The following is a 15,761-nucleotide window of genomic DNA, read 5'->3' on the forward strand; positions in this document are numbered from 1 at the left end:
AGAAAAAAAAAAAAAAAAGGTCTTTCACTCCTTCACACACCTTCCTATTGACACTCCTCAACGGGAACTCATCAGAATCTCGAACACTCTCCTACACTCCTCAGATGTCAACATTTGGCAAATTTGTAATTCAACACTTAGAAACTAGGTGGAACACAATCCACAGCTGAAAATACCATCTCACAGTGCCATTTTACACCGAAAGGCTGAGAACAAGGGCACCTTAGAAAGAGAGAGGAAAAAATATGAAGACTGTCCTTTTCTCCCCCCCCCCCCCCCCCCCCATGACCTGCAATAGAGAAAATCAAGTAATGCACATGCGATTTTAAGTACAAAAATCATATCAAATGTACTTACTGCTTCTGTATGTATTGGATGCACAGCAAACAATAGAGATGCAATAAGGCTGGTTTGGTTGTCCAGGAAGAGCTTGCAGACTTTGAGGAAAACCAAGCACACAACAGCATGCAAGATGAGGTTGAGGAAATGGTACAGTACAGCATTCAACTCGCTAAAGACATAGTTCAAGCGAAATGTCAGGACTGTCAAAGGGCGATAGGACTTATGGCTTCTCTCCTAGGACAGAAAGAACAGATTTTAGTTGAGAGAGCGGATGTATTAGTTTTATCAAAAATAAACATGCTTCCAACATAAATGAATAAATTCCTATTGGCAATGACAGGACCCCAAGTTGTACTTTTCTAATTTGGAAATAATTGTTTAAACAGTATGACAAATGCCCACTTCATAATTTAGTTTACAATAATTTACTCCAATATTACATTTTCATTTGGTGTCATTGGCTTCACCAACCACAACCATGAAAAAACTATAGACCCACCTAGTGAGACTGAGCATGGAGCTGCAAGATATGACCCCTATGTCAATCGAATTTGGTTTAAACTTCTCTCTTTTATTTTTGATAATTGCTGTAAGTGTAAGTTTTACCTTTTCATTGGGATTATCATCAGATGCATTCTCTATTGCTTTCAGGTAAATTTGTATTTTTCAGTTTTGTATGTTGTGAATATTTCCTATGGATTATGTCATTATATTTCCCCCTTGGGTATTTCAATGGGTTAAATATGTCTCCCAAGCTGGAAAGTTAGTGGCCTGGTTGGGTAAAAGGGAAAAGGCAGAACTCCAGCTCCCCACGGGTGACACCACTCGGAATCCCCAAAGTATAGTAGACCTACTTGCACAAAACTACGAACAGATTTATACTTCCACACTCACAATTACACAAAAAGACACTGAGGAGTTCCACCGCGATATTAAACTGCCTAGGCTAACGGAGGCGAGCCTCAATTATTAGAGGCAGAGCTTTACGCGGAAGAAATAGCGACGGCAATTGGTAAATTACAGTCAGAGAAAGCACTAGGCCCAAACAGTATTCCCATTGAGTGGTAAAAACGTAACGCGACAACACACACACCGTATTTGGTAGCCATTTATGAGGCCAGTTTGGCCAAGGGTGAATTACCAAGAGACCAAAGAACGGCAACGATAGTGGCCATTCATAAACCCGGCAAACCCGTGCAGGAGTGTTCCTCCTACAGGCCCATATCCCTGATCAACGCAGAGGCCAAGATATTGGCCAAGACTTTAGCCAACAGACTCACGCCGCACCTAGCAACACTGATACACCAGGATCAACCTGGGTTTATGCCGGGGAGAAATACAACCTTAAATATTAGGCGCCTCCACAACGTGTTGGGCCGTAGACATACCATCCAGGAGGAAGCTGTTGTGCTGTCAGACGTGTGCATGGCTTTCGACACAGTCAAATGGCCCTTTCTCTTTGCTGTGCTTCAAAAATTGGGGTTCGGACCGAAATTTTGCTCTTGGATTAGGCTGCTATATACTTCTCCCATGGCCCACGTAGTGACCAATGGGCATAGGTTGGAAGAGCTCCCATTGCATCGTGGCACGAGGCAGGGCTGCCCACTATCGCCACTTCTCTTCACCCTAGTACTTGAGCCTCTGGCGGCATGGGTATGACAAGACCCGGTCATTCGAGGGCTTAAATGGACTGAGGGATGTGAGGATCGGATATCCCTCTATGCACACAATATCCTGCTCTACATGGCCTCTCCCAGACGCTCCCTGGCCTGTCTCCTAGATATTTGTAGCTCCTACGGGCGATATTCAGGTTACACGATTAATTGGGCGAAGCCGGTGCTCTACGCCTTGTGGGGTCCTCCACCACTCCTCCTAGCTGGCTGCGCTGTAACAATAGTGGAAGACACATTCAAATGTTTGGGAATCCACATCACCCACGACCCTGAGGTATTTCTGACACTAAATCTTCAATCCCTCTTGAAGCGATTGCAGAGGGATACCAAACATTGGCAGTAGCTGCCCCTGTCACGCCTAGGAAAAGTGGCGCTTTTCAAAATGATGGCACTCCCCAGGTTCCTTTACGCTCTCCAAAACACACCCTTCTTAGTGCCCCAGTCCTACTTCGGCGCCATTAAAGTAGAAGTTCTAAAACTCCTCTGGGACAATAAGCCGGCCCGCATAACTATGGTGAAATTGTACCGCACCTGGTACGATGGGGGCATCGCCCTCCCCAACATACAGACATACTATTGGACCTCTCAGCTGATAGTGATTAACTACTGGATCCATGTCCCCCACACAGACCCTGCCTATACCCTGGACAGGTTGCAGCTGGGTGAGACGGGGCCGCACCGAGCACTCTATAATAAGCCCCGGACCCTAATGGGCCCCACAAAGCACACACTCCAGTACAAAATGGCATCCACGGAGCATTTCCGTTACCGACAGGTCAAGCAGGCCCTCGAAGTGGTAATTCCCCCTGACACCACCCTGCCTGAGGCCTCCTCACTGGAGAATAGGCTTCTGATGGATCACATGGACAAAAAAGCGATTTCTATGCCCTATCGAAAAATCTTTAAAAACATGCCAGATCCGATACAGAGGCTGAAAGAGAAATGGCAGGCAGACCTGGGAGAGTTAGACGTTACGGATTGGCAGGAGGCGCTAGCGTCCCCCAGGGAGGTGGTGATCGCATCTAAACTGCGTCTTGTACAACTCAAGATCTTCCACAGAATTTACTATACCAGAACAACCCTCAGTAGGATCAGGAGGATAGACACCCCGTTCTGCCTGCAACAATGTGGGGAGGTTGGCACATTTTTCCATACCCCGAGGTCATGTCCTGTAGTGGCATCATACTGGGAGTCGGCTATGTCCCTTGTCACGAGTGTAAGTGCAAGCCTGGTCCCAGTAGAGCCCAAATGCTGTTTACTCAATATATGGGATGTGACTGATCTGAATTCAACATTACAGACCTGGCCTACCCTGGGTATTATGCTAGCTAAGAGGAATATTGCCAGTCACTGGGGTGGGACAGCCGCCCCCACACTTGTGGAATGGTGCAGAGATATGGATACAGCCATGGTGGCAGAAAAGACTGTCTATATTCACAGGGGATGCCCCAAAAAATAGATAAAGAAATGGGGAGGCTGGAACACATTTAGAGGGGATATCTGTGAACTACCTCTTATACCTCAGTATTTGGAATAGCCTAATGCAAATGACATTGAATGTTGCATCGCTGTAAAAACCAAAATTGTTCAGGTAACCACATTCTTACAATGTACATGGAAAGCGACAAATAATGCATATTGTATGGATTCTACTTATTATATTGATATATGATACGAAATGATGTATGTGCCTTAATTCTTGCATAAATAAAAATAAAAAATAAAAATAAAAAGTCTACCATTTTCAGTATCAAAGTTCTGTGCAAGGGAGTGTGTTATGCTGCAAATGGACATCCATGATCTGGAGTAATTTCTAGAATAATACAATGTTGTTTTTTTCACTTCCCCTGCCTCTCCCTCACCTGCAAACTAGCCAGATATTTATTAAAAATATATACTTGTGTTTTCCAATAAGCAGATACAATTATTATGCGTTGTGAGAAGACGTTAAGTTACCCATGCAAAGTTAGGCATAGGGAATGGGTTCAACTGGGTGTTCCAGGATTCTACTGCTTAGCCCATCTCCCCACAATAAAATATTAAGATATGTTGTACAGTTGTGCACTGAGGGGAAATATGTGGCCGAGATGACGGGTGTAGGGAATACCAAAAACAAGTTCCTTGTAGGGTAGTGCAGTGAATAAAAGACGCTACGGCTATGGCAACAGAGGTGTCACTGGCATGTAATGGGGAACCGCCAGATGGATACTTTCTATCTATTTGGCTGGTAATGTTAGACCTGGCCCTTTTTGCAAGGTTATCCCAAAACTTTTTGCCTCCTTTCTCCTATTTTTTCTTACCCGTCTGTTGTTGGCTTTAGGACTCTGGGCACTTTACAACTGCTGATCAGTGCTAAAGTGCAAGTGCTCCCTTTGGAAATTTGGATTGTGGTTTGTTATCCACGATTGGCAGATTTGATTTACTGGTAGGAATCCTAGTAAAGTGACCTGTGTGGGCCCAGGGCCTGTAATTCAAATGCTACTAGTGGGCCAGCAGAACTGATTGTGCCACCCACATGTGTTGCCACTGCAGTGTCTGTGTGGGCAGTTTTAAACTGCCATGTCGACCTGGCAAGTGCACCCACTTGCCAGGCCCAAACCTTCCCTGTTTCTACACGTAAGGCACCCCTAAAGTAGGTCCAAGGAAACCCCACAGGCAGGGTGCAATATATTTAAAAGGTAGGACTTGTACTGGTGTGTTTTACAATATCCCGATAGTGAACTTCTGCTAATTTAGTTTTTCACTATTGCAAAGACCATCTCTCCCATAGGTTATCCTTTGATCCGCACCTTACAACCCCTTACAAGTTTAACTTTCAGGGGTGTGGAATTTATTTAAATATCTACTTGTCCATGGGGCAGGTTGCTTCATAAGTCTACTTGTCCTGTAACAAAATCCACTCATCCCTTTGGTGCCATGTACTGTGGAGACAAATTATGGCAGCAACCTCATTATATAAGAGCTCTGATATAGCCTCTCTGATTATGCCAGGGCTCATACCATAGTAGTGTTTGAATACTTGCAATCCCGTTATGTTGCCACCTTTCCGCAGGTCTACATACTGGGGCTGAAGGTAGTGGCAAGCAATAGTTCCAGGGTTAGAATGCCCTTTTGAGTCTGTGCAAACCTATTAACTTGCATGTTTTAAGGGTTTTCAACAACTCTTCTCTATTCTTTTCCCACACTGAGAAATGTTGGAAATTTACTACTGACAATGGCAGCCGTAAACCTTCTTCCAGAGTTGGGAAAAAGTGGTTGGAGGGAAAGTGAACTTGCAAATACTCAGATTTTCACACAAGCAAATCTTCACATACATATTTACTCATGCTAAAATGCAATTCCCAAATATTTTCTAGGAGAACTATTTCTTGTCCTACTTCAGTAAATTCTTGGGAATTCTCAAAAGCCGAATAGCTGCACTTAATGCAAGGACATCTACCATGAGTGCACTTTTGAGACTTTCTTTATAGTAATTGGGCCCCTAAGTTGGTCTGGCATTGACCGTGACCTTTTGTGTTAATTAAAATTCTGTCTCTCTCTGTATCAGCTGGCTTCACTGAGTGACAGCATTCTGCTCTTTCACAAGGAGCATATCGGCACACAAAGTACTTTTGTTCAGTGCCAGTAACTACTGTGGCAGTGCCAATGTTTGTTATAATGGTGAGGGCCCGGCAGCTCCTACACTGATAAGATTTTACAAAAACCATGCCAAAACAAGTCAAACATTGACAAAACTAATTGAGTTTACTAGCTTCCCGAAGAATGTGTCCAGAACCCGATAGTTCGGAAAGTTGGCTATCATGGGGTGTTTTGAAACCCCAAGAGGGGGGCATAGGATAAGGGAGTGGCACGCCCTCTCCACCACAAAGCAGATGGATAGGGAGGAGGTGGGCAGGCAGGAGGCCAGCCAGGTCTTCAAGAACTGTCCGGGGTATTGCTCCTCTGTACCTTTGGGGAATCCCACAAAGCGTAGGTTACAGTGGCGGGCCTGGCCCTCAGCAGCCTCTGCTCATGCCTGCAGCACCGAAGATGTCATTATAAGGCGTTGGACCATTGACTTGAGTTCCTTGACGGTATCTTCCAGCTCCGACACAAATCCTTCTGCCTCCGTAACCCTGTCTGCCACCCCTCTGAGGTCCTGGCTTAGGAAAGAGATATACAACCCCACTGCCATGATTTTGGTTTTCAAGGCAGATCGAGAGGATTGAATGGCCTGCAGGATGGCGTCGGTATGGTCAGGGTTGGAATGGAGACCAGGGCAGTCCGGTGGAGTAGTCGAGGATCCCTGGGAATTTGTGGAGGGGGGGTAGGGGTCATGCAGCAGTCGATTTTGGTTTGCGATTGGGAAGTGGAGGGTTTTTCGCAGTCCATGGTAGCCCAGATGAAAATCACTTGGGGGCGAAGATCTCCTAGGCAAGTGACCCGCCAGGTCGGGCTAATACTGCGTTGAGGCAAGCAAGGAGTGAATCAGGACAAACATGTCAAGGCCGCCTGAGTCGGCATTCCCTAAGCCTGGCCCACTTGCAACCCCTGATGAGATGACATGGAAAGGAGAGGGGCAGCACGAGCAGCCAGGATACTGTGCAATGGGCGGCAGCGAAGGCCGGGTGAGAAAGGAGTGGGGGAAGATGGTCAGGAAAGTCTCGAGTGGGGGCTGAAGACCAGGTCCCGGAGTGAGGGGGGGGGGGGGGGGGGGGGCGAGGGAGAAAGAGAAAGAGAACGTCCACCCCTGCAAGAGGTCCAGGGTGAGAGGAACCGGTGTGCCACCAGAGCTAGCAGCAAACGGAAAGAAGGGTCACGGAGTACAGACCAATTTGTGGCATTGACAGCAACTCCTTTCAGAGGGGTCTGTTGCAGTGTCACGGATCCCCGGGCACCTCAAGCCGCGACAGATGTCAAAGAAAAGGTTCTCCGGGGTCCAGCACAGCCAAGTATGTGCTCAATCCCCAGTGCGGGGAGAAGTGCCAAAGTCGGTCAGGTCACGCGGCTCCAGTAGAACAGCATCGGGCACGCCACGTAATGGAGTGAAAGTAGTCCACGGCCTGCAAGAGGAGTCTCCTCCAAACCCAGTGCAGCCAGGTGTGTCTGCTATTGAAGCTCCGCTGTCTATGGGGACAAATCTCGCCTGAGGTTCCCAGGGGCCAGCACCAGCAGTGTCCCGTGATGCAGTGCAGCTGATGGAGGGGTTCCGAGCCCACCATCTGAAGCATAGCTTGGTGGCTGTTTGACCGTACGGTTTCAGTAAAGTGGCGGTGGAGCCTGCCGCATTGTAGACCCTCTATGGGGAAAGCAGGCTGCGGTCCAGAAGGGGAGTGTCTCCAGGAGCCTGGTACAGCCAGGTGTGCTCACCGATAAAGCCCGCGTTGGGTGAGGCAAAATCTCGCCAAGTTCCCTGCAGCAGCACCACCTTCCGGTAAAGCAGTGCAGACCAACAAAGGGAGTCTGAGCTCCAAACAATAGCAGCCTTAATGTACTATTTCATATTTATAAACAACTCCTGAATTAGCCCCTCTGAATACAGACTCCAGCAAGCAAAGTCCGTTATCGGAGTCTGTTGGACACTGCAGCTCATATCTTCCATTTGAGCGAAGCCGTTGCCCACCTTCTTCATTCAAGCACTCACGCCTTGGAGCTCCCTAAGAACTTTAAAGGGAAAATCTAACCTACCCCACTACTTCTAGCCTGTTTGCACGGTCTATGGCTAGCCCACCTGATTATAGAACACCTCAAGTCAACACTAATTTAGTATCAGACTTAAATCCCACCCAGAACAACTTGGATTCATAGTGCGATCAGGGAGCTCCATTCATTAATGGGCAGCTCGACCTTTTTTTAAACTTTTAATAACATAAGGGAAGATGCCTACATCTTTAAAAATACTTTTAGACCTTTTTTGTAACGTAATACAATTTGCAGTGAAAAGAAAGCATAATGCTCTCCACTGGCCACCCCCTTTAAGAGATATTTATGCTGAAATGTATTAAATCTGCCACTTTCAAGCCTTGTAGGGCATGTAAATGTGGCAGGCTCTGGATGGTATTTATGATGCCATTTTATGCTTCAAACATTTTAAATTTGGGAACTTAGTAGATCATATAGTAGAGATTCAGGGGAGAAGAATGGGGTAGAAGGGAACATGTCCAAATTAAAATCCTCAACCAAAACTTAGATAATATCTACAATAAATAAAAAACTGAAAATAAACTTAATAAACCCCTTTCTAGGTTAATGTAGGAGCATTACCATCACGCCTGGGTCAGGAATATAAATATATGAAGTGAAAAACTCAGCCATTCTCCATCAGTACCTCTGGATTTGCCTTGACATGTTTCCAAGAAAGCCTCTGTGGCATCTACAAGAAGGGTCAGATGTTGTCTGCCACTGTACAAGACCCATGGTCTCAGTTGGAGAAGCTAATTTTTAATGTGTTGCAGAGGACTTTTCCTGTGCTGCATAGCCAGACTATAGTCTGGGAAGATTGAGAGTCCTCTCATGTAGGGTAACATTCCTCCTGTTGCTGGCTTTGCACATTACAAACTCTCTTTCAGAAGGGCTTCATATTCCTGCCATCACCAGGTCTTAGGAGTATAAAGGCCTATGTAGTCATCTCATTGGCAACTTGTATATTCTGCATACAGTTGTCCATTATGGGGACCCTGTAGGAAGAACCTTCTCCTCCAAATCCTTCTACTCATTGGGCATTTGTGAGGTTGTTCTACAAGGGTCTTCCTCATGCAAGGGCTCTAGTCTAGAGCCCTTGCATGAGGAAGACCCTTGTAGAACAACATCACAAATGCCCAATGAGGTAGCCCTTAGGGATGACAAAGGATTACAATTTTTTCTTATACTTATCACTTATTTTCAGTTCAGCAACACAACTCAGATGTGACGTCTGTTGCATTGATCTCTGTAACACACCCTCAGTCTTAGGGCTCCTCATGAATGACTCTAGTGTGGGTGTCAACTGAGGTAACTTGCTTTGGCAGTGTTTCTCCTAGTGCCAAGTAGTTCATGCAGGGTTGCCAGGATTAGAGAGTCACACCCTCAAGGGTTCAAACCTCACTCCTTACCTGCACCCTCAGGTGCAGTCTCCACATTTCCCCTTCTGGAGTACTGTGTTTTATCTCTTTCACCTTCTTGATTTTCCCTTTGCTAACCTTTGCAGCCAGAATGGCTCCACTCCTCACACTCCCTCGGTCCAGGACCTCTGTTGTTGTCGAGATCATGGGCCCATGTGCACCTGAGGGACACTGCCCCATCTTCTATGTGCCACAGGCATTCTCTGCAGCATGGGGGTTACTAGGGAGCAGTCCTGATCCACTGCCTGCTCTTGGAACGGTCACATAGACCATGTCCCACTGCATACACTTTCAGTTGAGGCTACTTGACAACGCCACATGTCTCCAGGGTCCTACGTTTCCGGTGTAGACGATAGCCTGGTAACATTTTGCACTCAGTCTCAGGCAGTGGAGTATGGCTCTTAAGTTTTCAGCAGCACAAGGACGCTGCGGGTCTGGCAACCCAACAATGTAGGCACCTCAAGCCGCTGCACCGTTCGAGCCCTAAAAGATAGGGCTGCACCAGAGCTCTGAAGAAGCAGAATGATTTGTAGCTAAGGAAAGCCCCCCCCAACCCCAATCAGTGCTGTAATTTTAAACTGTATGTACAGTATTTGTCAAAGATTGTGCTTTTTAAAATCACAAAGGAATACCAGCAATATTTTTAGCCTATTACATTTAGGCATATAAACAGGAAAGTATTGTAAGAAGAAACTTTCTAGTTAGAAAATTGGGCCGAACAGGGAGAGGGTTTAAATTTTAAAAAAAGAAGCCCGATGACCCCTGGAAACAAGCAAGGGGTGTGAAACACGTGCCTTTTAATTAAATTCTTCAGTGTACAGATCCAAGTTTAAATGGGAAACATAAAAGTGAGAAGTGCTCACATTGTATGATATGACATGCATGTAGAACAGAATAAAAACAAAGGAGGTCATCATGCCTATCCACCTGTTTTAATTTTTGTGGTTATAAACTATCCTTACAAACCATTATGAATGTTCTCCATCTGGTGCTTCATACATTTACATTTTTTCGAGTATCAAGCCAGTATTAAGATTTTTCCTACTTTAGAACACCTTATATTTTCTTTTTACTATTAATTCTTCAAAAAAACGTAACCACACATCATTACAAATTATTTGTTGTTAATGAGATTTTCATTTATATTCTGGAAATTTACATTTTGGTGCTTATGGTTCCGCATGTTAGAACCACAATGTAAGGAGATAAATAACATCTACTTATCATTTGATTGACTTAAAAAAAGAAAGCAAATATAACAAAAATGCCTTTGTGCAATCAGATAAAATTATGCGGCCAACATTAGGGGAAGTTACATTATTAGGGACAGCCCAAAACAAAATATCTTAATGTGTCAATACCACTGTCCACTGTACCACATACCACCCCAGTTGGGGTTGGCAGAACTACATGTTAAGGGATAAATTTAGACAATGTAATGATTAAAAGTAGATCTCGAGTCACTCACCACTCGTATGCCTTACCTTAAATGCCCCTACTTACTCTCTGGTTCTCTGCATTTGGAAAGTAGCAATTATGTTTAATAAATTAAATAATAAGCTAAAGACCATTAAATGGATCACTAAAAATGTTCAAAACTACAGGAGAAGCAAACAAATTTCGTTCAGTTTCATAATTGGCCATGTATGTACTTGGTCTGCACTTGGCTTCCCTTCATAATAATATTCAAAATTGCTGAGCTAAGACAGACAAAAGCAAACATTTTGTATCAATTACCTCAGACATGGGGGTTCCCCAGAAGTCATTCTGAAAAAGGTTCTTCAAAGGAGTCGTGGGGTGCAAATCTTTGTTGTCAAGAATCGCTGACACATCATCAAAGACAAACCCACAGAAGAGACTATTCCAGTAGCATGCAGTCACCACGCCTGCTATCACTGCCACTTCGTACAAGGTAACACCACCCATTTTTCCAAACAGGTCTCATGGACAGCGGCTATGAAAAAAAAGAGTAAAAATACAGTGATTACAACAAAGAAAAGGGATTTTTCGTGTTACAAAAAAAAAAAAGAATTAACTTTTACATTCCATTTTCTCAGCTTAAAACGACACAGAAATTCAGAATCGCTTGAAGAGGAATAGGCTACTACGCCTCATAAGCTCAAAATGAAGTTATCACTTGCTATTGCTGGGTCACTTGATATCAGATTTTATATTCTGTAATACAAGTACCCTGGATAACATTTTAATGGGGATTATGAACTATACAAATTATAGTTAAAATGGGGGGTTGTGGTCTTTTAATTAGGGTACAGCTCTGGTTTGCAGAAACAAGCTATTTGCCAAGTAGAGGCAGCTCAATGAAGGCAGAGTGCAACAACTAAAGAAAGTATCCAACACACTTCTTTTCTAGATGCATTTTCCAGCCACCTTGCCTCAATACCACTATATGCATAACCAGGGTTCAATGTTGACATTTTTATTGGGACTGAGGCGGAATAATAATCATTCTTGATCTATTTGAAAATAGTGGACATACCATAAGGATGCAACAAAAAAAATAACATTTCACTGCGTGTAACAAAATGATTTCAATACTATATTACGCAACTACATACCTGCCTTAGGACAATGAGGAAGGGTTCAAGGGCTGACTGGTTTGCATGAATAAAAGACAAGTAGCCAACCAGGGCATTTCTTGTGAAGACATCCATCTGGAAAATGCTGTAGCAGCTGCCCTGACCCTTACAGAATCAGGGTGATTGCCGCTTCAAGCAATGTCCAGTAGATTCCATCAAAGCACTTTCCGATGCAAGATACCAAGGATTATGATATCAAGTTACTTTTTTTGCACAGCAACATCACTGGAAGTATCGATGTAGGCCACAACCAGCCTACTTTCTATAATATAGGTAGACTATTCTGCTTTGGGTTTAAAACCCATAACAACAGGTAAAACCACATAGAAAGGGAACCACGTCTCATCAGTGTAAACATATAAACACTGATAAACACCTGTACAACTACAAACTAAAATGCCATCAAAGAGAGTAAAGTGAAAGAGAAGAAGTCATTTTTATTTATTTCTGACGGGGCCAACCCAATGTAAATTTGTTGCACAAGGTAGCGGATCATGGAGAGTTTGGGGCCCGGTCAGGTTGTTTGGTAAATAACTCCAGGACGGAGATTATGTGTTGGAATTTTGAAGGCTGGATAGAGCGAGTGAGTACAGAGATTAAATGTTTAGGTATCACTACTGTCAATCTACTGGGCGAAATTACATCACATAATTTAAAAAGAGTGGCTAAGGAAATCAACTCTTTACTCTCCATGTGGAGGAACTTGCCACTTGCAATCTTCAAGAGAGTTAACTTAATTAAGATGTTGATCCTCCCTGAATGGACATATTTTTTTAACTGCATGCGCTTCACATTCCCAAGATTCATTATAGATAAGATTTAGGGCAAAATCACTCCTTTTATATGGGCTTCCAGGGGTGTTAGGTTGGCATGGAAGAAGATTCGGTGTGGGCTTAGCTCTCCCCAACTTAAATCTTTACTGTATAGCGTTTCAGTTCAAGAGTCTCCGAATGCTTTTGAGAAACCCGGAAACCATCGTGTTACAGGTGCCACAGAATGCAGGGCTACAATGAATCTGCGTAATTCAAACTTTAAAAACTTTTACACTGTAGTTGAGTTGGCAGAGATGACCACCCCTTCTTTGTCATAATATTAAAGGGGTAGGCGAATGACACACTCCCTCCCCCCCCCCCCCCCAAAAAAAATTGAAAGCTGGACTTTTACTGCTAGAATCCATACATAGTCAGTAAACCAGACAGAGAGAGTGTGAGAGGTAATGAGATGTGAGAGGAGGTAATGAGATGTGAGAGAGGGTAATGAGATGGCGGATGGCTGCTCCGCCGTATTACAAGTGCATTATAGCACAAGGGACTTGTAATACAGCAGAAAGATATCTGCCAAGCCCTGGTGGAATATTTCATCCGCTGACTGTAAATAAGGTCTTCTGACTATGACAAGTTTTCCCCAATAGGAAAGGCTTTAATGGAGGTGTTTGAAGTTTACTTTTACCTGTAGTAATATATATTTCCTGCATGAAATTTGGTTTCTTACTGTGGATAAAAGGCGGCAGCTGTTGAACTTTGTTTAATCTGTCCGGCAGCAACTTCCTGTTCTCCATCCAGAGGCTCTCTACCCAGCAACACCCTCTGGTTCTTCATCCAGCAATAACAACCTTATTCACCTGGCAGTTCCAAACCCCCCCCTCTCCTGGGCCTTCCAGCTCCTCCGGAGGAGTAGCTTGCATGGATGTTTTCATCTCAGACTCTCTTTGGGTCTCTAACCTAGTCTTAAATTCAAATCTTGATAACTGAATTAATAATGTGTTTGCTTTGCCTTGGTTCCCTTCAGCTTTGGCACTAACCTGTATTAGGATCACATGTAGGCACACTATGCACATGGACACAAATACACACTGTGTTGTGGATTTCAAGTACTTGGTCTGTACCTTGAATTTGGAAGAATTCTTTCTATGCCAATCAGTTGTGTTGTGATTTCTCAGTTTGGCGGAAAACCCCGACGGTACTGGTATTTTAAGGAAAGTCGCAAAACTGGTGGAGTTAGGATACTTATTGTTCAAATACCTTCTCTGGGATTTTCAGATTATGCCTCACAGGTACTCCTCCACACAGAACATCCACCTCCACATCCAAATGATTGTCCTAGCCTTCATCATTTAATGCCATATGCAGTGTACTCCAGGGTAGAGTTCTTATCCTTCTAGTTAATACCAGGGTAGAATTCCTTAGACTGGGTACGTACCTAATTTGTTCTTGTGTCTGATAAAGAGGAGGGCCTGACAACTACAGAGACCTGCATGAATCTGGTTCCCAAGTACCTTGAAAAGCATGCTCCACGTTCACGTTTGTTGTACCGTACAGCTTGGGACACTGGAAAAATCATGAACCCTCCTTCTGAAGTTTAACAAAGGCTAATACGTTTAAGCAAAAATGATTTGGAAAGAGAAGAGGACAAAGTAAGTCACACAACTACTTGTAGAACAGCTGTTTTCTGATGCTTCCTTTGGCATGCAATTCAGTTGAAGTTCATCTAGGTCTGTGCTGTCTAACAAGAAATACTGAGTAGGGTGTACCCAAATATGAGTGCCTAAGCTTTGGATCACCTGCAAGAATTTGTTTTTTTAAATAGGTTCAAACACAGGCTGCTGGCATACAGATGAAAATACTGTTCATTGCTCCTTGTCCCATCGATATTACCCATAAATCCAGCATTTGCTAATACAGAAGGTTTCTTGAAGGTGCAGATAATAAAGGCAGCTGAATGAAAAGGATAGTAACGTACTATACAAAAAAGTAAACCATACAGAACAGCATTCATCACCTACTGAGGAAAATATGCAACTACTCAGCTGAAGAGCATGCTTGCACTCTATCTGCACACCGTGTTATCCACGTTTTAGTTTAGACACTTCACATGCACCATCAGGGTAGTCGGTGGAGTTAGCTCTGAACTGTGGGAAGAGCGCTCATATCTAGAGATGCATTGACCTGGCTGGACAAACATTTTTTTTTAAAGTTGACATGGCTTTGAAACAGGAAAGGGAAGGAAAGGAAATAAATGTGGAGCCTAAAGGAGAGTGACAGTGGAGATCTGAATGAAGGGAGTCGTCTATACTACCTCATTTCCTCTGTGAGTAGTCTTTTGAACACAGGTATATGACATAGTGGTTAATGGGACAGTACCACAGGTTTGAGATGTCCATTCACCTTAGCCCTGATCACTGCTGTGCCTGCTAACCAATAGCACAGGCACCTTTGGGACTGGAAGGAGCTGAGACAATGCAACAGAATTCATCCGGATGTGGAACAAGTTGTGGTAGAGGAAGAAAATATGGAGGAAGAAATATACTAAAGAGTAGAAGGGACAAGCGAAGGAAAAGACAAACTGCAAGAGAGAGCAGGAGCAAAGCAAACCGGATGCGAGGTACAGGAAAGAGAAAGCACAAGCGGCGGCACGTCTCCTGTTGAAACTTCTTCCAGGGCAGGCCCTGCGTGTGCACGCCTCGGCTCTCCAATGGCTGCCTTTAAGAAAAATAAATTCCTTTTAAAGCAATGCGCTTGTGCCATAGGACCTTTAATGGCAGAGGCCCTCGTTCTCTTTTTCAATTAATTAAATCCCACCAACCTAGTAGAAGACTCAGATCGTCGGACACTTGCGCTGGCAACAGTTCCAGTCATAAAAAGAGCTTGCTTGGGTGGTTCCCCTTTTGATTTTCAGGCATCAAAGCTGGGGAATGCACTGCCCCTCCACCCAAGACAAGAACCCATTGAGAAAACGTTCAGGAAGAAACATAAAACATGGTTGTTTAGGCTAGCTTAACTTTTGGCTTTTTTGCTGTTCTATTCCGTATTAGTCTTCATTCTCTGTTCAGGCCTTTCCCTCCCCCTTCATCACTCTAGCATCTTGAGGCAGCAATTCCTCTTTCCCATCTTAGTCATCGAAGCAGGTTGCATTCTAGACAGGTTCAAAGTTTTATTAAGCAAAGTCTCACACAGATCCTTATTAGGATGCTATAACTAATTTGCCCATTTTCCCACATTTGGGCCTTGGCTTTGTTTTTCCATGCAAACTTGAAATATTTCCTTGAGAGTACTAGCTGGTGCTGAGAATGG

At 44.1% G+C, this 15,761-nt stretch overlaps 1 protein-coding gene across 2 annotated transcripts in view; it reads right to left on the reverse strand.

The window, feature by feature from the left end:
• TMTC3 (transmembrane O-mannosyltransferase targeting cadherins 3) overlaps positions 1-15,761 on the reverse strand; it is a 368,984-nt gene that overhangs the window by 326,488 nt on the left and 26,735 nt on the right. For both annotated transcript variants that reach the window (XM_085653910.1, XM_085653909.1), the window contains exons 2-3: positions 10,832-11,048; positions 358-576 (exon numbers count right to left, since the gene is read on the reverse strand). In XM_085653910.1, coding sequence (XP_085510036.1) covers positions 358-576; positions 10,832-11,020 — 408 coding nt within the window. In that variant the 5' untranslated portion in view covers positions 11,021-11,048. The remainder of the gene's footprint in view (positions 1-357; positions 577-10,831; positions 11,049-15,761) is intronic.

This window comes from Triturus cristatus, chromosome 4_1 (assembly GCF_964204655.1).
Source record: "Triturus cristatus chromosome 4_1, aTriCri1.1, whole genome shotgun sequence".
Classification (NCBI taxonomy): domain Eukaryota; kingdom Metazoa; phylum Chordata; class Amphibia; order Caudata; family Salamandridae; genus Triturus; species Triturus cristatus.